Here is a 22,739-nt window from a genome sequence, read left to right as displayed (position 1 = left end):
GAGAACAGTTAGGTGAGTAGCATCTCACTGGTCTGTTCCCTAGAAACCCTTTGGCTAGTGCAATGGAGGGACATTGGCAACAAACTCCCTCTCTGTAGGGTCACCTCATATTATCGCAGGGAGGGAAATCAGCTGGTCCTATTTCAACATGAACTTTTCCGAACGGATGCAAAGCATGGAATCCATTGGAGAGTTAGAGCTGTGTAATCTAAATTCCTGTGTCTAAATGCCTTTCTGGCTTTCCAAAGCAAGAGCATGGCAGAGCAAGCATAGGAGCTTTTTCTTTTCATGATGCTCAGTCTGTGTTGACATCTGTAGAAAACTCTGGAAGAAACACTCTTAAAGTGTTTTAAAGTCACTTATCGTATTAAAGAAACCAGCACCTGGTTAGAAATAATAATGCTGCAGCAAGACAAGGCAGTAACTTCTCTGTCAACAGGCAGTGCTGAGCTCAGGGTTGCCCAGTCTCTGGTGTGGAGGAGCAGCTGGAGGGAGACAGGAAGCCGGCCAGGGAAGTGCTGCTCTTGTTTTTTCATGGATTCCTGCTTTATTGGAGACCTGTGGACTGTGCAGAGTCAGGATATTGCAGGCAGGGAGGGCAAGAGCACCTGCTCTGTCAATGCTGCGTGCCTCATCAGCAGGTCACGGGGAAGCGATGGATGGAGAAGGCTAACGGCAGAGAAAAGTTGGGTGGAAATGGGGTGTAATTAATAAATTTACACAGTGTCTGCAGTTGCACTGGAAATGCTGCAGAAAGCTTTTTCACCTTGTGCTTATCACTCAGCCCACATGGGACAGGGGGAGATGCTCTTCAGCTGCTGAAAGGGCAGGTGGTATGTTCAGCAGCAGCAGTCAACAGCACCTCCGGTCTGGTTTTGTCTGGGCAGCATGGACTCTGGTTGATTCCTTGGCAAAAGCACTCTGACATATTTGACACCTACACACCTGCAGCTTTCTGGTTTTGTCTGATGTTTAAATGGACCAGTGGGTCCCGACTCCTCAAGCCCCAGGGAATGATTTTGGCCACTACCTCCACACAGGGGAAATGCTTTGAGAGCATTTGCAACCTTTGCCATCCGGAAATCCACAGCCTCAGGCCCCTTGTCATTTTGAAGCGTACCTGTTTGGAAATTAACTGCACGGTTGAGTGGGTTTCTCACATGACCATGAGCCCTCAGGGAACAGCCACTGCATAGAATCAGAATAGTTAGGGTTGGAAAGGACCTTAAGATCATCAAGTTCCAACCCCCCTGCCATGGGCAGGAACACCTCACACTAAACCATGCCACCCAAGGCTCTGTCCAGCCTGGTCTTGAACACCGTCAGGGATGGAGCATTCACAACTTCTTTGGGCAACCCATTCCAGTGCCTCACCACTCTTACAGTAAAGAACTTCTTCCTTATATCCAATCTAAACTTCCCCTGTTAAAGTTTGAACCCATTACCCCTTGTCCTGTCACTACAGTCCCTAATGAGTCCCTCCCCAGCATCCCTATAGCCCGCCTTCAGATACTGCACGCCAGTTTACCAGGCTCTTTGGCCTTGGGAAAGTCACCCAGCGTCTCTGCTGTACCTTTTCCTCTTAAACGGGACCAGAAAACACTCTTAATAGCGTTGGGGTTTAAGTATCCACCTTAAAGGGACTGCTCCCTTTCTGTGCGTGGCTCTTTAGCAATGTGCTAACGTTTCCTGTCAGAAGGGAGACACACCTGACGTTTAAACGCAGAAAGCAGGGGCTGCAACTCCGTGCAAGCCCCCGGCGGGCCGCTGGGCCCACGCCACCCGGCCACCGCCCACTCCACCGTTGGCGCCCTCACGGCCCCGCTGCAAACGGGAGGACCCACCTCGCCCTCGCGCCCCGGAAGGGCGGGAAAAGGAGCGCGCAGGCGCAGAGGAGTGTGGTGGGCGAGGCGGCGGGTGCGGGCGGTATGGCGGTGGCGTTGTGACTTGGGGGTTCTCGAATTGTGTTTTAGGGCTGCAGGAATTGCTGTTGTCCCGTCGGACAGCGACCCTGTGAAGCAGAGGGGGGAATTTGCAGGCCCGGGTTTAGGGGAAATCACATGGGAGGAGGCAGTGAGTGCAGGAGGAGCCAGCTTGAGTACGAGGGTGCTGGAGGGCGGCAGCTCCAGGGGTGTGAGCAAGGAAATACAGGGAGGTAGTTTGTTGGTGACCCTGGCTGCTTGTACTATTCTCCCCTCCCCAGCTTTCAGATGCTAAGTGATAAAAAGTCTTTTGCCTGTGCTGCTGTTGCTGTGGTATGAGTTGTCTTCTGCTTGCTTTTGTTTCCCCTTTAGGGCAGACGTGTCAAAGAAGGGACAGCTTATGGAGGTCCTGAAAAAGGAGGTGAGATCGCTGCTAATGGCTGCCAAGGAGGGCTTAACCCCAGCTCAGCTGGAGCACGAGTACATGGCCATGATTGGCAAGCCACTTCCTGTACATGACCTGGGCTTCCAGTCCACTTTGGAGCTGGTGGCAGATATGCCTGAAGTTGTCAGAATCTATACTTGTGGGAAAGGCACTTTTATCCTCAAAGGTGAGATATTGTTTCCTTATGGGTTGAGGAATTATTTGGGACCACATACTGGTATGAAGTGATGCTCCAAAGCAGGGATGTGCAGGATGAATTCCTAAAGCTAGCTGTAAGTCACATATCCCTGTATTTTTTTTTCTCCTATAGGTCTATTTATTTTCATTAATGTTTTTTTTTCATATATTTTTTATCTGCTTTTTCTTCCTGTCTGCTTTTTCTTCCTCAGAAAAATCACAGCAGCTTCCAGTTACTTTTGTACGTTTTGCATTATGCACTTAGTTTAGAAACTGCAGTAACGTTTCTTATGGGTACACTAGAATGGGTAAGCTTCACTGTTCCTGTAAATGCATAGTACAGCAGGAGCCAAAGCCAGGGATGAGGCCTCTCAGATACATTTCCCTACCTGACCCCATGGGAGGTTTAGTCTATATCAAAGAATGTTTTTAATTTTCATTTCCTTTTTGTTGGGAAACAAGTGGTAGGTGGAAATTGTTGGTTGCTATAGGAAGTCCAGGGAGACCTTGCCTGGGCAAATGCTGTGAGGGTTTACTGTGATTCTGGCTGAGGGGAGCAATGAGCCATTTACTGTTTTCCCACCAAAACTTGCAAGCAGCTGGATCTCCTCTTCTGATCCTTTGTTAAGGATTTGACTGCCCTCTTACCTGGATCTGGGTTTATAGGGATAAGGGTGCAGTTTGGCTGTTGTCTGTTAAAAGTGGTTCAGTCCAGTTTTCAAAGCAAGAGGAAAAGTGGTTTCCCTGCTGTAAATCAGCCACAGTTTAGTGTGATTGCTTTCGAAGGAGACACCTGCTTCTGGAAAAGGTGGAGGGATTAGGAATGAAAAGAAGAGGAGTTTTGCCTTTGTAGAGCTTTTAATGGTTTGCTGTTTTGGTAGTCTAATAGTTTTTCTTTCTGTTGTAGCCATTGCAGATGAGACCACCAAAGCAATTGCCAAACTGGTTGCTAGACAGAGGAGAAGTGCTAAGGAACGAAAGAGTGCTGCTGTGAGGGCAGATGCTATTTCTTCCCATAAGAATCCACAGAGTTTCCCTCGGAGGGGCAAGGCTCCCACCCTGCCAGCAACGGTGAAGGCTGAGTTGCAGGATCTGCTGAGTTCCTCACCGCTTCTGCTCTTGGACTTTCATAATGCCTTCTTTAGACGCTTTGGCCGGGTGTTTGAGTACACACAATATGGATTTTTCTCCATGTCTGAAGTCCTGAAAAGTGTGTCTGATATCATTGTGGTTGAGCAGACAAAAGCAGGTTCCTTGCTGACCCTGGAGAAGCATCTGGCAAGTGAGATAAAGAAGGAAGATATGCCGCAGGGTGAGACGTGGGAAGAGATGCCGCAGGGTGAGACGTGGGAAGAGATGCCGCAGGGTGAGACATGGGAAGAGATGCCGCAGGGTGAGACGTGGGAAGAGATGCCACAGGGTGAGACCCGGGAAGAGATGCCACAAGGTGAGACGCAGGAAGAGATTCTTCAAGATGAGGTGGTGGTGTCTCACAAGCGTTGTCGCCAAGCTACTGTGTTTCAAGATGGCGTTACTGCATTTCCAGTTGCTGTAGTCCTGGTTCCCCTAGGTTTTAGCACAGAAGGATTGTGGGGTACTGCAGAAGCAGCTGTCACAAGGGAGTTGTTTTGGTAGCAGAGAGCTCAACTGGAAGTTTTCTGTAGGTTACCACTTTTTTTTTGTATGAGGTGAAAGAAAGGATGTTTAGCTCATTCAAACTGTGGACTTTCTGCTTGTGTGTGTAGAACTGGAATTTCTAGTAATTCCAAGCAACAGGTAGCAAACATAGAAGGATCTCCTGAACGTCTGCTCTGCAGGCTGATAAAGCCTTTCCAATGCAGTTTTTTAGAGTGAAAGTTTAATACTAGTTTGAAAGGCACAGCTGCAATGTTCCACAAAACAAGAGACTGCAGATGTCGTCAGCACGAGAGAAGGCAGAAAATCGCATATAGTTCCTGTCAAATTCTCAACTGTTCTGTCTGCGCATCATTCTAGCAAGTGATTTAACCGTTAGTATGCCTACATAAGCAAGTGTGTTTTGTTTTCTTTTGATGTATTAGCATAGTGGATGGTGCCTCTGAAGTGAATACTCATGGCTGGTGGCTGTGAATGGTACCAGAGGTGAGGGAAACAGCACCAGTGCTTTCAGACTTTTCATTTGTCTTCTCTTTCTGCTTAATACGGAGCACTGCATCACTCCAACAAAGAATAACAGCTAAATTATTATCTTTGCAGGAGCAACTGCAGTTGAGATGCCTCCTTTGGAACCCATCTGTGAGACAGAGAGCTGTTATCTAACAGCAGAAGAGAAGTTGGAGCCAGTGAAAACACAAGCAGTAGATTTGGGTGATGGCCTCAAACAAGTAAGTGGCTGGACAAGCGATCTGTAGTTCTTTCATGTCTTAATCCAGGGAGTGATACTCTTTATTTTTCTGCTCTTGTTTCTGTTAAGTTTGCATTGTTGATGCGCTGCTGCTTCCAAAGAGTTTTGTACCTGTTTTGGATGAGCCTGGAGGTGACTAAACTCATACTGATCTGGTATATAGCTTTATATGCCATACAAACTGGGTCTCTTTCTGGTCTTGAGATCCGTGTTGTATATCATCTGGGGTCAATTAAGCATCATCTTGCTCCATGATAATAGTTGTTATACCTTTTGGTGTACTTTATTGTAACTGGACCTCAGTAATTTTGTTCTGAGACTAGCTGTGTGGAATCTCCCGTGCTGCAGTAGGTATGGCTTAAGTGTCAAGCAGCTGTGTGACAGAGATGGGGAATCATAGAATAGTTAGGGTTGGAAAGGACCTTAAGATCATCTAGTTCCAACCCCCCTGCCATGGGCAGGAACACCTCACACTAAACCATGCCACCCAAGGCTCTGTCCAGCCTGGTCTTGAACACCGTCAGGGATGGAGCATTCACAACTTCTTTGGGCAACCGATTCCAGTGCCTCACCACTCTTACAGTAAAGAACTTCTTCCTTATATTCAATCTAAACTTCCCCTGTTAAAGTTTGAACCCGTTACCTGGCTCATGTTCATTTTCTCATCAACCAGCACCCCTAAGTCCTTCTCTGCAGGGCTGCTCTGAATGTCTTCTCTGACCAACCTGTAGCTGTGCCTGGGATTGCTCCAGCCCAGGTGTAGGACCTTGCACTTGGCATGATTGGCATCAGCCCACCTCACAAGCGTGTCAAGGTCCCTCTGGATGGCATTCCTTCCCTCCAGTGTATCAACCAAACCGCACAGCTTGGCGTCATCAAGAAACTTGCTGAGGGCACACTCAATCCCACTGTCCATGTCAGCGACGAAGATGTTAAACAAGACTGGTCCCGACACCAGTCCCTGAGGGACACCACTCATTACTGGTTTCCAGCCGGACACTGAACCGCTGACCGCAACTCTTTGTATGTGGCCATCCAGCCAGTTCTTAATCCACCGAGTGGTCCATCCATCAAATTGATGTCTCTCCAATTTAGAGACAAGGATGTCATGTGGGACAGCGTCGAACGCTTTGCACAAGTCCAGGTAGATGACATCAACTGCTCTACCCCTGTCCATCAGTTCCACAGCCCTATCATAGAAGGCCACCAAATTGGTCAGGCAGGATTTCCCCTTAGTGAAGCCACGCTGGCTGTCACCAAGCACCTTGTTTTTTTTTCATGTGCCTTAGCATGCCTTCCAGGAGAATCTGCTCCAAGATTTTGCCAGGCACAGAGGTGAGACTGACTGGTCTGTAGTTCCCTGGGTCATCCATTTTCCCCTTCTTGAAAATGGGGGCTATATTTCCCTTTTTCCAGTCATTGGGAACTTCACCTGTCTGCCACGATCTTTCAAATATGATGGCCAGTGGCTTAGCAACTTCATTTGCCAGCTCATTCAGCACCTGCAGATAGATTTCGTCAGGTCCCATGGACTTGTGCATGTTCAGGTTCTTAAGATGGTCTCAAACCAGATGCTCTTCTACAGTGGGTCTACGGTCTTCATTCTCACGGTCCCTGTGTCTGCCTTCCAAGAGTTGGGTGGTGTGGTCAGAGCCTTTGCCAGTGAAGACTGAGGCAAAGTCATTAAGAACCTCAGGTTTCTCCAAATCCAGGGTAGCCAGTTCTCCCAATAGCTTCTGGAGAGGACCCATGTTGTCCCTAGTCTTTTAATTGCTACATACCTATAGAATCCCTGTTATCCTTAACATCCCTAGCCAAGTTTAATTCTAACCAGGCCTTAGCTTTCCTAACCTGGTCCCTAGCTTCCCAGACAACACCCAGGCAGGTGGCCTGTCCTTGCTTCTAGCTTTTATAAGCCTCTTTTTTCCTTTGCATTTTCCTCAGCAGCTCCTTATCTATCCAAAGAGGTCTCCTGGCCCTCCTGCTGCACTTCCTTCTAGTTGGGATGCTTGCAGTAGGTGATCCTTGAATATTAACCAACAGTCTTTGGCCCTCAGAGACCTTAATTCCTGCAGTCTCAACTCCTATTTGATGGGACTTGGGAAACTTTGAGGGGTTTGTTTGTTTGTTTGCTTTGGTTTTGTGGATTTTTTTATAGCAGTATATGTTTAGAAGGGGATGGAGAAGGAACAGTACATAGGGTCTGAACTGCCAGACCTCATTGGAGGAATTTGTTTGTGTCCCCTCTATTTTTTCCCTTTAAGTATCTTTAAGCCTTCTTTGTCTTGAGGAAAATTATCCTACTGTCAAAAGAAGGATAATGAAAGTAAAGGAAATAATGAGCGTTGTCAGCCAAGCTCATCTTACGGCTGTATGCACCTGTACAGTTGGAGCACATAGGTCAGGAAAGGGTCCTAGGTGTTCTTCCTGCTTTGGTGTTTTGTGTATGAATGAACCTAGGAGTCTGGGACTATGACTTGGACTTTGTGTGGCACTTCATAAAACATACCCTTTATAGAGGTTTTTGGCAGGCTGTTCTGATCCTTTAAAGAAATTTTAGTTTGGTGTGATGAAGTCCAGAGAATAAGGAAGTCTAGGGAATTGCCCAAGATCAAACAAAGTCTGATAGTGGGCAGGGTGAAAAAATGGGGGTTATGGTCCAGGTAGCTTCAGATTTTTGTTCTGGCATACTGCAAAGGAACCGGTTTAAGGATCCTAGCAGGAGCAGTCTTGGAAGATGGTTGTCCAACCAGTATTTGTCATGAAACACCAAGTTTGCTAGGTTTTGGTTTTGTTGGGTTGTTTTTTTGTGGTTTTTTTGTTTGTTTGTTTGGTTGGTTTTTTGTGTGTTTTTGTGGAGGTTTTTTGTTTGTTGTTTTTAAATGCCCTAAAAAAGGAGGAAAGCAGGTTGAAATGTGTTATTTTGGGTATGCAGTGAACACTTGTTTGTTGGGATGCTGCAAGGTGGAGGGGGAAAGATGAGACCTCATTCCTGTCATGCTGCAAGGTGTCCAAATATCCAGTCATGAGAGACTGATAATGGAAGTGTTGTAAGGGTCAAATGAGGAACAAGGGCTGAGTCAATCTCCTTGGCCCTGAGAAGGGTAAAGTATATATTGCTCTTGCTCTTGGCATCTTTTTCTTGCTGCCCTGTGCAGAATGTGTCATCTGCACCAATCTTGGCAGTTTCCAGTCCAGCACAAGGCAAGGAGTTTATCTCACGGGCCATGCCTCTTGTAAGCCTAGTTTTGCAGTGTGTTCTGTTGGTTTATCTTTTTACAAATTTGTTCCTTTTTTGTGAGCACGTTTTTAAATACATCTTGTACATCTTTCAAAGAAATGTCTGTTGTTGCTACCAGTGTATGAGCTAGGTTATGAAGATCATGTGTGCTTTTAACAGTCTGATATGAAGAGCATTTTCGGAGAAAAAAATGTCCCTTTCTGGATGGGGTGAAATGTAAGGGTATTTTCTAGAGATGATGCTGCTGCTCAGGCAAGGATTCCCTCACTTGCTCTTTAACTCAAAAATGTTAACTCACTGTTTAAGTCAGTGTTTTAGTCAAAACTTTTAACTCAAATTCAAGGATGTTAGCCCTTGCTCAGTCTGCAGAAAACTCGTCTGCTTCTTCTTCAAAAAATGGTTGAAAGAACTTGTATTGCAAAACCCCATTGTTTGCGATTGAATGTAGCCATACACGCAATGGTGTGTGTGCTGGAAGACAGATTTACCATACCTTGCCTGGTGTATAATGCAGTGGTAACTTGTAACATGTTCAAGGTGAGTAAAATTGAAATAATTTTGACTTCTGATCATTGGATGAGTGCTGTTTTTTTGCACAAGAGAAAGCTTTTGAAGCAGTGAAAGCAGCTGATACCTAATTAAGGTTCCCATCCACACATTAGTTCAAATGAAATAATGTTTTCGGGAGTGAAAGAATTAACACAGAATTGTAAGCTATGCTAATGGCTCATTCAGGTACAATTTGTCAAGAGTGAGAAAAGAACAGAATTTGTAGGATTGGTTTTTCTTTTTTGTTTGTTTTTATCCTTGGAAAATAGCTTTAGTGTGAAAGTGGGATGCATTTGTGCCGTTTGTCACTTTTGAATTGTTTTCAGGTAGTTTTGCTAATTCAGTCATGTACTCTTTCATGGTCATGGAACATAGGAATAGCACCTTTGGGGTAAAATCCAACAAACTGCCATGTTTTGTTTGTGGGTTGTTTTGTTGTTGGTTTTTGTTGGGGTTTTTTGGTGTAGATACTTGGTTGGTTTTGCTTTTCTAGCAATACCTATTCAATACTTTTTTTCTAAATATGTTACATGACTTCAATTCTTCTCTATTATTCCTTGCAGGAATTCAAGCAAGGGTTTTTTTTGTTGCGCCCCTCTTTAAACTAGAGGGAAGAAAGAAGGAGGAAAGACGGAGAATGTGAAAATTAATGCTTCTGTCACAGTTTGTGCAGTTTGTTGGGATTATCTGATACTCGGTAACTAACAGGTCCCCAGAAAAGCAGAACTGTTGTTTGTTTTGTTTTTGTTTTTTTTTGAAGTAAGTGGAAAGGACAATTATGTGTATTCAGTGCATGACAAGACATTTGAGTGCCACCCTCCTTTTATTCCTTTGTAGACTCAGTATTTGGAGCAGTCCCTACTAGACAAATTGATAATGACTCCAGAAATACCCCCAGATGCTGTGCAGGACAGAAGTCTTTGCAGTTTACCACCACTGGAGAGAAGGTGTTTGGTGGGAGTCTTTGTGGAAGTAATTGTCTCTCCTGGCCAGTTCTACGTTCACGTATGCAGCAAGGAAACATCTGATAAACTGCAGGATATGATGTTTGACATGAGGTGTGAGCATGCTATCCTGATTCAGTACTGCTACTCGTGTGTGTGCTTGTACTGAAGGAAAATGGCACCCAGATGTTGGTTATGGTCACTGCTGGCTTGATTACTTAATAGAGAGATGCCAATCCTGTACTGAAACATATGCTGTTAATGCCTACCCATTCCTTTTAACTTGCAAGCAATAAATATGGTTAATAGCAATTCACTGTATTTTGGCTGTGTCCTAGACAGTTCTAAACTTCAAAAGCCTGGAAAGGAACATTAAGGTTCCTTTGCACCTCTCTGTTGTCTGTGCTGCTATGGTTAATGTACTCAGTTAAGGCTTTTACTCCCATCTCCAACACTTACCAAAAAGCAACAGGTAACAGGCCTTTGTCCGACCTATATTTGAAAGCAAAATCCTGTCAGTGCCTTTGTGTCAGCTACATTATGCATTTAGAATTCTGTTCCACCACAACAGTGCTGTTAATTGTGTGCCAAGGCAAATGCTTGATGTCTGTGGGGCACGTGTAAATGTGATTAGACTCTGCAGACGTACTGTGTATGTGAGCCAGTACACCAGGACCTGGTTCATGGGAAGCATTGTCATGTCAAAGTAATGTCATTAATGACTAGAATAGTTGTATGTAGCTTCTGATTAATCCTCATTAATTAACTTCTTGTTGGAACCCAAGAATACAGTTAAAATGTTAGAAGTTTGGGTTTGCATTTTTAATTGCCATTTCAGTTTGAGTGTGTCAGAACTGAGAGGTAAATGATCTATTAAAACAAGTCCTGAAAATTCATGTCATGAGCACTTTGAGAAATCTGGATTCTTCTGAAGCCCTGTATATTTCTCTGTATTCATCTCCTGCATTCTACAAAGCATGGTTTCTCATTCTGATCTTTTGCAGACACTGTTACTCAAATAAACTTGTTTCTGATCGTTATATCATGCCTGAGTCTTCAGTACAGCCTGGACAGCTTTGCTGTGTAATGATCTCAAAATGGTGGTACCGTGTTATCATCCACCGTGTGATCAATGACGAAGATGTGGAGGTGTTCTACCCTGATTACGGAAACCTCGAAATTGTCCGAAAGTCTTGGCTGAGATTCCTCAAGTAAGTAAATCACAGAATCGTAGAATGATCCAGGACTGCAGAATGGTTGAGGTTGGAAGAGATCTCTGGAGGTCATCCTGTCCAGCCTTCCCACTCAAGCAGGGCCATATAGGGCGGGCTGCCCAGGATCATGTTGAGATGGTTTTTACTTGCAGATTTGCTGAGGGTAGTCTTGGCCCATCACCCACATAATTAATGAAGATGTTGAACAGTATTGGACCCAGTCATGACCCCCAGGGTAACATTGCTAGTTCCTGCCCTCCAGATTTGTACCACTGATTACTGCTCTCTGAACCTGGCCCTTCAGCCAGTTCTCAGTCCACCTCACTGCCTGCTCCTCCAGCCCAGATTTCATTAGCTTTCCTATGAGTATCTTACAGGACATGGTGTCAAAAGCCTGATAGAAATCAGGGTAAGTAATACCCACTTCTCTTCCCTCACCTACCAGGCCAGTCATTTCATCATAGAAGGTTGTCAGGTGGGTTAAACATTACTTCCCCTTGGTGAATTCACACTGGCCATTCCCAGTCACTTTGTCCTTCATGTCCCTGTAATGGTTCCCAGGGTTAGTTGTTCTGCTGCCTTCAAAGGTATTGAGGTAAGGCTGACTGGCTTGTCTTTCTTCAGAAAGACATCCCAGAATGTGGATTGCCTAGAAAAAAATCTGGGCTTTTATTCCATAATTGTGTCTCTGAGGCATTTCCTTGCTTACATGCTAATGTAAGCAACATTATTTAAGACCTGTTTTTCTGATAACTCTAGGTCCTTTGCTCACAAGCCCTGTCCATCCCTCCCTCGCTGTGACTTTGGGCTAAATCCTTTCCTCTTTCTGTCTTCCCTCCTCAGTCTTTCCTCTTGCTGCTTTCTGTTACTTCAGGACAAGCTCCCTAATCTTCCTTCCTGGGTTCCGTGAATGGATGTGAACATCCTTCTGAACGGACATCAGTTGAAGTTGGACACATTTGCAGTGTCAGGGGTACTTGTTTTCCTCTGTAATTCAGTACCTTTTCCCCATTTCCTTCTTCCCTATGATTTGCTTCAATTTATGCCTGCCCACAGGCATTCTTTGGTTCAAAAATCATTGCTCTCTGTCCATAACTTGGTAATCATAAGGGGGTTTGATGGGAAGGTGCTTGGGCAAGGGAAGGCATAGGGGACCAATTGTTACTGCTGTTTTTGCTGTCCCATTCTTGGATATGAAGCATTTTCCAAAACCGCTGCTGGGCTTTAGTCTTAAGTACAAAATCCAATATGGACCTCTGTATTCCTAAGCTGATTTTAAAACCCAGAAGAGGAGGAAGTTCTTCTCTTTGCCTGGCTTTGCTCTGACTTTGATGTAATGGTGATGGCTTTGCTTTGTATTGTAGGTGGTGCTACTTGAAGCTCCCTGCTCAGGCCATCCCGTGTTCCTTGGCATGGGTAAAACCCGTGGAGGTATGTGTTCACAGGCAGTTTTGTTTCTTGACACGTATGAGAGCTACCAAGTAAAAGTTGCCCTCAAATAGAGGGCAAACGCAGATTAATTCAGGTCCTGTTGATGTTTACAGCAGAATTGCTGCTGTTAAGTTCAGCAGAATATGACTGCTTAAGTGCCTTTCTCTCTCTGCCTTCCTCTGTCTGTTTTCTTTATGATCAGAATATTCTTCCTTATATTGTTGCAGAAACAGATAGCTACTGTTAAGCTGGTGGTGAGACACTGGCACAGGTTGCCCAGAGAAGTTGTGACTGCCCCATCCCTGGAAATGTTCAAGGCCAGGAACTTGGATGAGATTTTGAGTACACTGGTCTAGTGGAAGGTGTCCCTGGCAGGGTGGATGGAACTAGATGAGCTTTAAGGTCCCTTCCAAACCAAACCATTCTGTGATTCTATGAAACTTGTTTCTTTCCCTGCCAGTAATTCTCCAGGGTCCTTCTGAAGCCTTGGTAGCTCCAGTCCTCTGTTTTAAAATTTTTGTCAGTGACAGAGCTTCAAGTGAGTTGCTTTGCTGCAGTCAGCATACCCAAGGAATTATAGAGGTCATAAGAAAATTCCTGTGTGCTGGGAAGCCTTGGTCAAGAAGCCTGAGAAATAAAATCTCTGAAGGAAAGCTTCTGTCTTTTAAAGACATTATCTTTTAAAAGTTATTTCTTTTGGGTTTTTTGAGGGTTAAAGAATCACAGTGCTCATTGCAGTGAGGCTTAGCAGCCTCTTGAAAACTTAACCACACTTCTAACATTTATAATCACAGGATCCCAGGAATTAAAAAAAAAAAAAAACAACAAACAAACAAACAAACAAAAACAAAAAAGCAAAACCTAAAAATCTATTTTAAGCAATTGTGATAAAATCACTGGCCCTCAAACCATATTTGGAAATAGGTATTAGGGTGAAAGGGCATTCCCAGCATAACTAGCATTAAAGGCTTTGGGGTAATTTGATGTATTCAGTGCTGGGAAGCCAGTCTGCTTGACTTTCCTATTTTTGTCCCTAGCCTGACCTAGCTTAACTGCCTTTTTGACAAGTGCCTTCAGGGGAAGTCTCAGGTGGTGGATATTGGTCTGTTTATAGTATTTTTATATTCTTGTTTCTTTTTTAGGGTACATGGTCCAGTGCAGCAACTCTCCTGTTCAAGAACCTGTGTCGTTCCAAGCTACTTGTGGGCATTGTGGATGAATATGTCAATGGCATTTTGCATCTTTTCCTGTGTGACACATCCACTGAGGAGGATGTCTATTTCCACTGTGTCTTGGAGGATAAAGGATATGCTGACATCTGCGGAAAGAACATCCCTTCTGAGGTCAGGAGGGAGGCATGTGCTGCTGGAAGGCACCCAACCAAACAAAAACACCAGTTGGGCACCTCTGATGGGAAGATCTTTAGCTTGAAGCAAGTAGTTTTGTGAAGAGAAGACTGGTATTCCCTGCTTTTGTGTAACTTAACATTTTGTGACTGCATCCCATGGTGTCTAACAATGATGAGAGCTTGTGTTTTGGTTGAGGTGGAATCTGATGGTATAGCAGTGATGTTCTGATTTAATAGAACTAGTTATTTTTACCCTGTCTTCTAACAGTGGATTAGAAGGTTTTTATTTTTTTTAAGTTGATTACCTTGTTAGGATTGCAGATTCACCTGGAATTGACACACTTCTCATATAAATAAATGGAAAAGTAAAATAGCTGTAAATGTTCTGTGCATAAGGCCAAACTGAGATGGAATTGAGAGGTTGTTAAGAGATGTGTTAGTTACTTCACTACCCATTGTTAATTCCAGACAGTTTGGTTAGCCATAAGTTGAGTCCCCTGATTTATCCAGTCAGTCAGAGAATGTTAATTAAGTTTTATTGTCTAACTTAAAGTAGTGCTACATAGTGGCAGAGGCAGTTGAGTGAGGAACAAGATAGTTAAATTATTTTGGTCTCCTCTACTTGTAGGCACTGAAGACTGGTTTTGACATTAATAAGCTGAATTATGGAACTGGTCTTGGTTTAAAAAGTCTCTTACTTTGCCAGTGAAATGTACGATGTTAGACACTGTAACCACGTAGATTGCACATTGTCCCTTGGACCAACAGGTTGTAAGCCAGTGTGAGAGCATTTATGATTTGGGTCTATTTGTGTCGTTGTCTGAATCATAGAATTATAGAATAGTTAGGGTTGGAAAGGACCTTAAGATTATCTAGTTCCAACCCCCCTGCCATGGGCAGGGACACCTCACACTAAATCTCTCAGCTCAGTTTCAGTAAGAACTGTGTGGATATGAAAACATGTGGATATGAAAATATGTGGATACAAAACAATTTTGTATCTCAGCAGAAAGTCAGGCTTTAGAGTCTGCTGTGCTTCTATTTTTTGTTTTAATGACCAGATGAAGAATGTGTGTTTTGGCAGGATTGCTATGATTGTGTTCTTGCATGTGTATGTCTGATTTTGGGGGGAGTGGACCACTGCTGAGTAATTTTGTTGCTCAGAGGAGAGGAGCTGATATTTGTAGGAAGAGGAAGACAGTTTCTGCAAGGATTTGGAGCTAACTTGTGGGTGGTATGCTTCTTCATAAAACCTGTTAGAAATCTGATTTTTTTTATTCTTTGTGACAGTTACAAAATGTTTTTCTTGACTATATTGGTTTTTGTTTGTTTGTTTACTACTAGGGATTCAAGGAACTGAATCCTTTGGCCTTGTATGTTCAGCCCCGTGAGAACTGGGAGAATGCTGAACTGGTGGAACCAGACCTTTGCTTGCAGCAGGAGTCTCTAGATGCAGATAACGCAACAGCAACTTCAAAGCTGGATGGGAATGAACTGTGTGATCAGGTGGGAGTTTGGCTATGGTGTAGCTATCACTCAGTAAAACCAGCTCCAGGGGTCAGTAGACATGTATCATTTAGTCCCATGCAGTTTTTTGTGGAGTTGGTGTTTTGCTTTTATAAAAGGCAGAACCATAATATAAAAACAGTTACATGTGGACCATAAATACATCTCTAGTTGCTTGTCCTCTGATCATTTTGCAGACTTCAGGGAGTCTGTGTGCCAGTGATTTCACCAACCTCTCATATGCACCACATTTTTTCAGCTGGGGGGGAATGGACTCTGAGAACTCAAACCAGTACTAGATTCTTGAGATCACTTTGACTTGGCCCCCAGCGGTGCAAAACATGAAAGTGCTAAGAAGTGGTGTATTTTCCTCTCGCATCTCTGGGGTTTGGCAAAGGATGTGTAATAACTTGGGGTGTTGTTTAAATGTGGAAAAAAGACCATAAGAATTAGTGGTATATTATTTCAATTAAGGGTCTTACTCATTCCAAACTTACTTGAAAGAAGCAATTTGCAGTCCTGGTTGATGCAGTAGGTAAGGTCATACAACTACAGTTTTATTAAAAAGATAACTCTGAAAGTGAATGATCTCTAGATGTTGGTGCTACTTTACACCTTTTATTTCAGAGCATGCTAAAAGAGAAGCCCTTTTGTGTTTAGCAGGTGAAGAAGCTGGTGAACAGAGGGCTTAAGGAGGGAGTAAAACCCAGGTCTTGAGTGCAATCAAATGTAGTACTAGATACTAGATGTAGTACTAAAGGCTAGAAATGCCAGGAACACTTAGCTACAGGTGACTCTCTCTACTTTTCTGTGTTATTTAAATTGTAGTATTTTCATGACACATTTTACTGCAGGGGCCAAAGCACCTCTGAATAAATGTCAGCTGTTTAAAGCATTCAGCAGTGGGCCTGCTCCATGGCTGTTTTCCGACATTTCTCTGAAATAAGAGTAAAAGCTAGTGTAATGTTAGTGACTTGTAAAGCAGTCATTTAACTAGGCTTTGTTTTAGCCAACTGTGTTTCTGTTCTAGAGAAACCATGAAAGCTATGTATCTTAGATATTAATGGCCTTGCACAGTTGCTGTATTATCTGAACTGAAGGACGCAAACCAGTGTCTTACATATGTATTTGCAAGAAATTAACATGACATAGGCTGCACATCTGAGTTCATTGTGTTTGGGGGGTGTTAATGGAAAAATACAGAGAGTATCCTAACTAGTTAACTGTAGCAAGATCCATTTGTGTAAATGTCAGACATAGCTGGTGATTTCAAGACTAGAGGAATGTAAATGCATTCAGGTGGTTTTGTCATGTCTGATTTCAAGGGTCTTATTAGAATCCATTTCCAGAAATTGCAGTCAGTCCTCTAGATCTCCCTTTGTGTAGGACCTTAAACATTTTCTTCTCTGCTGTTTAGCTCTCCATAATGTTTCCTTTTCTTCCTTGGTGCATCATTAACATGATCATCAGTGGCAGTTCAGTAGTTCAAAATATTTCGAACTGGAATGAAATGTGTCTAATATGACACTTGTTAACTGCTTAGCTAGTGTTTTCTGGTAACTCCTCTTAAGCTGTGGGAAACTCCCTTTGCATTGTCTGGTCTTAGATTTGCCTCATCAGGATTAACAACTTTCTTTTTGCCTCCCACCCTCCTTAAGTGCAAAACATCTGGACACTATGTTGTATCAGCTCTGTTATGTTGGGACACTTCTCCGTGGTAAAATTTTTTGGAAGGCAGCAAGCAATAAGCAGAAAACATTGCTTGAATAAAACTGTACTTTCCAAGTGATAAGTTTTACTGTGGCAAAGTTCAAGTGAGAGTTAATTTCTTGTTCACATAACTTCCTGTCCTTCCATGTTATTTCTGCCCCTTAGAAGTAGCCCAAGCTCTCCACATAGAAATGTTAAAACTTCTGAGTAGAACAGATGAGCTCCTTTGCATTTCTCTCTCAGTTACTCTTTAGTGGTATGATCTTGATTGTTCTGTAATTTGCTCCAGTGCATGCAGCTTTCTTCTACCCACACTGGCTTTACCTTTTCTTGCTTTGTCCAACTCCTTAGCAGTGGCATCTGTCTGATAATGAGGAGACACAGGATGATGTGCAGCCACTTTTGGATGAAGTGAGTGTCCCAGGAACAACACACCAAGACGCTGAACTTGCACAGAAGGATACAGGTGAAACTTCTACAGATCTTGTGGCAGTGGTTAAGGTAAGGGTGTTTTTCACAGCTGTTGCTGTTGAGAGGGGCTATTCTTGGTTTTAGATTATTTTAATAACCCTTTGATTGCTTTAACATGTATTCCTTTTTTTTAAGTGACTGCCAAATTATGACTGGCTGTTAGCATGAACTCAGAGCTATACATTTTCTTCTTTGCTGTTGTTTCTGATGCTATTGATGCACTAGTGCTCCACTAGCACATGAAGGTATTGTGGGAACAAGGCTGTTTCAGCACTTTATAGGTCAAACCTGGCCCTTCTTCATTGCTCTACTTCCCCTCCATTAACAGTCTTGAAGGTTGCTAGGAGTAACTGGGGGTTACTGTGGGGCTGCATCACTCATGTCTCCTTAGGAGAGTGGATTTGGGAAGGTTGTGGTTTGGGCTGTGCTTTGAGGCACTGGTGTTGCTTCTTTAATAGTGGTTAATGATGAGTCTAACAGGGCCTGCAGCATGATGTTTTGCAGAATATTCTCTGCTCTGGGTTCAGCAAGGAGCCAGTATTGCTCAAGATTTGTTGAGCTGCAGAAAGCATTGCAGAGCTGGAAATGGGAATGTGCCTACGTGGTTTTGGATAACCACAGCTCCTTACACATCTACAGGTTGATAGTGGCTGAGACAAAAATCTTTCTAAAAGGGTGAGGGGGAGAGTCAGTTCTCTCAGTTCTCAGTTGGTTCTCTCAGTCTAGAGCAGAGCTGGAAGAATCAGTGTCAGGGTTATTACATGAAAGGGAATGAGAGAAAGCAAGCTGGGAAAAGGGACCTTGAGAGAATGAGAGAAGAGATTCTGGTAGCATGTGCAGGGCTAAAGTACAGTGAGATAGAGGCAGGTGGGTAGATAGCAGTAGGGTCCCCTGCAAGTACTAAACTGTGTGAGTTTCAAAGCATAGGATCACCTTGGAAGGCAGACACAGGAACCGTGAGAATGAAGACCGTAGACCCACTGTAGGAGAGCATCTGGTTTGAGACCACCTTAAGAACCTGAACACGCACAAGTCCATGGGACCTGATGAAATCCATTTGTAGGTCCTGAAGGAGCTGGTGAATAAAGTTGCTAAGCCACTGTCCATCATATTTGAAAAATCGTGGCAGACAGGTGAATTTCCTGATGACTGGAAAAAGGGGAAATAAAACCCCCATTTTCAAGAAGGGGAAAATGGATGACCCAGGGAACTACAGACCAGTCAGTCTCACCTCTGTGCCTGGCAAAATCTTGGAGCAGATTCTCCTGGAAGGCATGCTAAGGCACATGAAAAAAAAACAAGGTGCTTGGTGACAGCCAGCATGGCTTCAGTAAGGGGAAATCCTGCCTGACCAATTTGGTGGCCTTCTATGATAGGGCTGTGGAACTGATGGACAGGGGTAGAGCAGTTGATGTCATCTACCTGGACTTGTGCAAAGCGTTCGACACTGTCCCACATGACATCCTTGTCTCTAAATTGGAGAGACATCAATTTGATGGATGGACCACTCGGTGGATAAAGAACTGGCTGGATGGCCACACACAAAGAGTTGTGGTCAGTGGTTCAGTGTCTGGCTGGAGACCAGTAACGAGTGGTGTCCCTCAGGGATCGGTGTTGGGACCGGTCTTGTTTAACATCTTCATGGCTGACATGGACAGTGGGATTGAGTGCACCCTCAGCAAATTTCTTGATGACACCAAGCTGTGTGGTTTGGTTGATATGCTGGAGGGAAGGAATGCCATCCAGAGGGACCTTGGCACGCTTGTGAGGTGGGCTGATGCCAACCTTATGAAGTTTAACCATGACAAGTGCAAGGTCCTACACCTGGGTTGGAGCAATCCCAGGCACAGCTACAGGTTGGGCAGAGAAGAGATTCAGAGCAGCCCTGAGGAGAAGGACTTGGGGGTGTTGGTCAATGAGAAACTGAACATGAGCCGGCTGCAGTGTGGGCTTGCAGCCCAGAAACCAACCATATCCTGGGCTGGATCAAAAGGAGCGTGACCAGCAGGTCAAAGGAGGTGATCCTGCCCCTCTACTCTGCTCTCATGTGACCTCACCTGGAGTATTGTGTGCAGTTCTGGTGTCCTCAACATAAAAAGGAAATGGAACTGTTGGAACAAGTCCAGAGAAGGGCCATGAGGATGATCAGGGGACTGGAGCACCTCCCATATGAAGACAGGCTGAGAAAGTTGGGGCTGTTCAGCCTGGAGAAGAGAAGGCTGAGTAGAGACCTCATAGCAGCCTTCCAGTATCTGACAGGGGGGCTATAAGAATGCTGGGGAAGGATTCTTCATTAGGGACTGTATTGATAGGACAAGAGGTAACAGGTTAAAACTTAAACAGGGGAAGTTTAGATTGGATATAAGGAGGAAGTTCTTTACTGTGGTGGTGAGGCACTGGAGTGGGTTCCCCAGGGAAGTTGTGAATGCTCCATCTCTGGCAGTGTTCAAGGCCAGGTTGGACAGAGCCTTGGGTGACATGGTTTAGTGTGAGATGTCCCTGCCCATGGCAGGGGGTTGGAACTGGATGATATTAAGGTCTTTTCCAACCCTAACTATTCTGTGATTCTATCTTTCTAACTGGAATGGAGAGGTCCTGGGCACATCCCTGGCTGTGATCTCTGTTACAGTCTTTAGAAGCAGTGACAAGAATTTATATTGAGGAAGACAGTGGAATGGAAAAAATAATCCTACCTATAGCCATTAGGGGGAGTAAAATGCACCAGTCAGCTGCTTATGAGGATAGATGGGAGGACCTTGTTTCTCTGATTCATGCTCATCTCTTGGTCATGGGGTTTTGTGGCAACATCACCAAGTGGCATTTTCTCCCTTTCAGTTTTCACTGCTCATGTTTTCCTTTTCAGTGGTAGTGTTCTTAATTGTGTTATTCAGGAGGAAGAGTAGGTACTGCCTTGCATCCTGCCCCTCACAGCACTTTCTAGGGTATCCTCTCTGGTTTGCCTCTTCTGTAAACTGAACAGCCTCCTGTTTTAATTACGTCCATCCCAGCTTTTTCCAGTGCGAGCAGATGTTTTTAGTGTCCACCCTTACACCCTGTCTGTTTCTGCTTTGCCTTGGAATGTCAGTGACACTGCCTGCACTGCAACAAGGATAGCATGGGTAACAAGAGGAGATAATAATTATCTTTTAACCTTGTTCTTTCTGCATGTTAGGCAGAGGTTTTCAGTGGGATGGAGGTATCAAGCTGAGTCATTGGTTAAATGGACTCTGTTGATGCCTGTTACCCAAATTATTCTCTCTTGGCACTGAATTTCTGCTACCCAACCACTGTAGGTCTCCTGGATACTTCAGAAGTCCGTCAGGAGTGCCTTGTGGGTGACAATTTAAATTGCTTAAATCTGCTTGTGTAAAAAAATTGTGTTGTTCTGGGCTAATCCTCTGAGTGCATTCTCACCAATGGGTGAAGCACCTCTGAATGGTGATCCACCCCTCTGAAGGTGGATGCCTTTCTTCTGCCTTGGCAACAGAAGAACCCTGTACAGCAAGCACCTTAGTTTTGAACAGCTGTGGTTGGCAAGGTGAATTGCTGCTTGTCTGTAGTTTCACTACTTTTCTCATCTGTACTGAGTTAACAAAACCAGACATTGGCTCTAGTCCTTGAGAGACTAGTGCTCTCAAGTCTAGTGCTGAGACGTGTGACAATCCCTGAAACTTTAATTTGTATTCTTCAGCAAAAATGCAGAGGGATTTCCTCTGACTCAGCTCCCACTCACTTGCAGAAACTCCCTGTGTCATTGCCATCATTTGTTCTGTGTGGGGCTGCTGATAGATGAAACAGATGTTAATTTCTTGCTAAGACATGGTGATTTGTATCTTGTGATGATCTGTCACTCTTCAGCTTGCTGTGTATGAAAAGCTACCTTTTAGCCAAGGTTGTGAGGAACTAGGGGTCTTCGTTGGGGTGTGGGTTTTGGGGTTTGTTTGGTTTGCTTTTTTCAAATCATCCATTTGCAGACTTTGAGAGGTAATAAAGATTAGGGCAGCTAATGAACCAAGCATGCACTAATCACATCCTCTCCTGAGTTTTTTATATACATTTGCAGACACCTCATTGGCTTGAAGAGTCCTCAATGCCTGTTGTCTTATTCAAGTCAGTGGAAGACTCTTACACCTCCTATATGTGCTCCAAGGAACCAGGAGGAATAAGCCAAGATAAGCCTGATCAGATAGAAAGATTTTCCAACAATCTCCAACTTCGTGAAGCTGTGCATCCCTCTGTTCTCCTTATGGCAATGCCATTTATGGACAACCATAACAGTACGAATAGATTTCTCAGTTAAAGTTAACACGACGGAAAGCCGAGCAGTCTGTTACTGTGCTGTGAGTCTTGCAGTCACTACTGGGTATTTTAGGACTGGTGCTGCTTCTTTGCTAGATGAAAGTGTTGGTCTTTCTGCAGGATGGAGATGTGAAAGTAATGAATGGCTGGGTGCAACGCATCAGTTTGACCTTTGTGTAGCAAAATGGATTCCTAAATTTTTAATGGGAACAAATGAATTGAGGTTTATTTCTCCTTCTGATTTTTTTTTTTGTTGTCTTTTTTAGACTTTCTGCTGCTTTCCTGCAGAAGTCTTTGTTTCTCCACTTCATACCTTGGTCTGTTTGTTTCATACTGAGTCTCTCAATCTCTCAACTGTAAGGGACAAAAGGGTTTTTTTAAACCCTTATAAGGTCCCTGTCTGGGTGTTCTTTTTCCATCTTCCAAATGATGAAGAAATTTACAACACCCATATGAGAGTTTGCCCAATTTATGAGGTAGATTAATGACTCACTAAAGGCAGTGCCTGTTTGTGCCTTGGAACAGAGCTGTCTGTCTGGAGTGGAGACCCAGTTCTCCAGGCAGGAGCACTCAATTCACAGCTGATTTCCCACCTCTGGGGAAATTGGGGGAAACACTGGGAGGGGAGTGGGTGACAGACTCTTGGATTATACTGTGTTGGGCTCATCAAATACGTGGGCAGTAGAAAGTCCTCTTGCCATGACCTGGTAAGGTCCAGGCAAAATGTATTTCAGTCTAAACTGGAGCTTCAGTTTAGAGTTTCCAATGTCAATACCATCTTTCTTTTCTGTGTCCCTCCTTATGCAGATGAAGAGCAAATAAGGAGCAAAGACCATCCTGGGAATCTTGCAGTTAGCCTGTGCTTTGACAGTGGGCTGCCTGACCAGGGGCTATCCCGGAAACTTTTTCTCCCTCCTACCACACTACCTGCAGTGTTGGCAGCTGCACGCTTAGCCTCTTCCAGTAACTACTTCCACTGGATCCCCAGCCTGAGAAAAAAGGTGTGAGAAGAGGGGAGATGCTGGAGCAGCTGCCGGGCGCAGCAGAGGTCCTCTCTGTGACCTTGCTGTTACTTTCTTTGTTCAGAAATGTTTAATTG

The 22,739-nt window shown here is 44.1% G+C and overlaps 1 protein-coding gene across 1 annotated transcript in view; it reads left to right on the top strand.

Moving 5' to 3' along the window:
* Positions 1-22,739, top strand: part of TDRD5 (tudor domain containing 5) — a 23,203-nt gene extending 464 nt beyond the window's left edge. Inside the window, exons 2-13 of the mRNA XM_057427200.1 lie at positions 1,727-1,926; positions 2,295-2,533; positions 3,452-3,883; positions 4,780-4,907; positions 9,555-9,775; positions 10,666-10,872; positions 12,240-12,306; positions 13,449-13,649; positions 14,999-15,160; positions 17,222-17,371; positions 21,405-21,618; positions 22,448-22,739. Coding sequence (XP_057283183.1) covers positions 1,727-1,926; positions 2,295-2,533; positions 3,452-3,883; positions 4,780-4,907; positions 9,555-9,775; positions 10,666-10,872; positions 12,240-12,306; positions 13,449-13,649; positions 14,999-15,160; positions 17,222-17,371; positions 21,405-21,618; positions 22,448-22,647 — 2,421 coding nt within the window. The 3' untranslated portion in view covers positions 22,648-22,739. The remainder of the gene's footprint in view (positions 1-1,726; positions 1,927-2,294; positions 2,534-3,451; positions 3,884-4,779; positions 4,908-9,554; positions 9,776-10,665; positions 10,873-12,239; positions 12,307-13,448; positions 13,650-14,998; positions 15,161-17,221; positions 17,372-21,404; positions 21,619-22,447) is intronic.

The sequence above is a fragment of the Pezoporus wallicus genome, unplaced genomic scaffold (assembly GCF_028554395.1).
Source record: "Pezoporus wallicus isolate ANWC-B61680 ecotype Strahan unplaced genomic scaffold, APGP_CSIRO_Pwel_v1 scaffold_7107, whole genome shotgun sequence".
Classification (NCBI taxonomy): Eukaryota; Metazoa; Chordata; class Aves; order Psittaciformes; family Psittacidae; genus Pezoporus; species Pezoporus wallicus.
The sequence above is the reverse complement of the archived record's forward strand: the minus strand, read 5'-3'. Positions and strand labels throughout refer to the sequence as shown.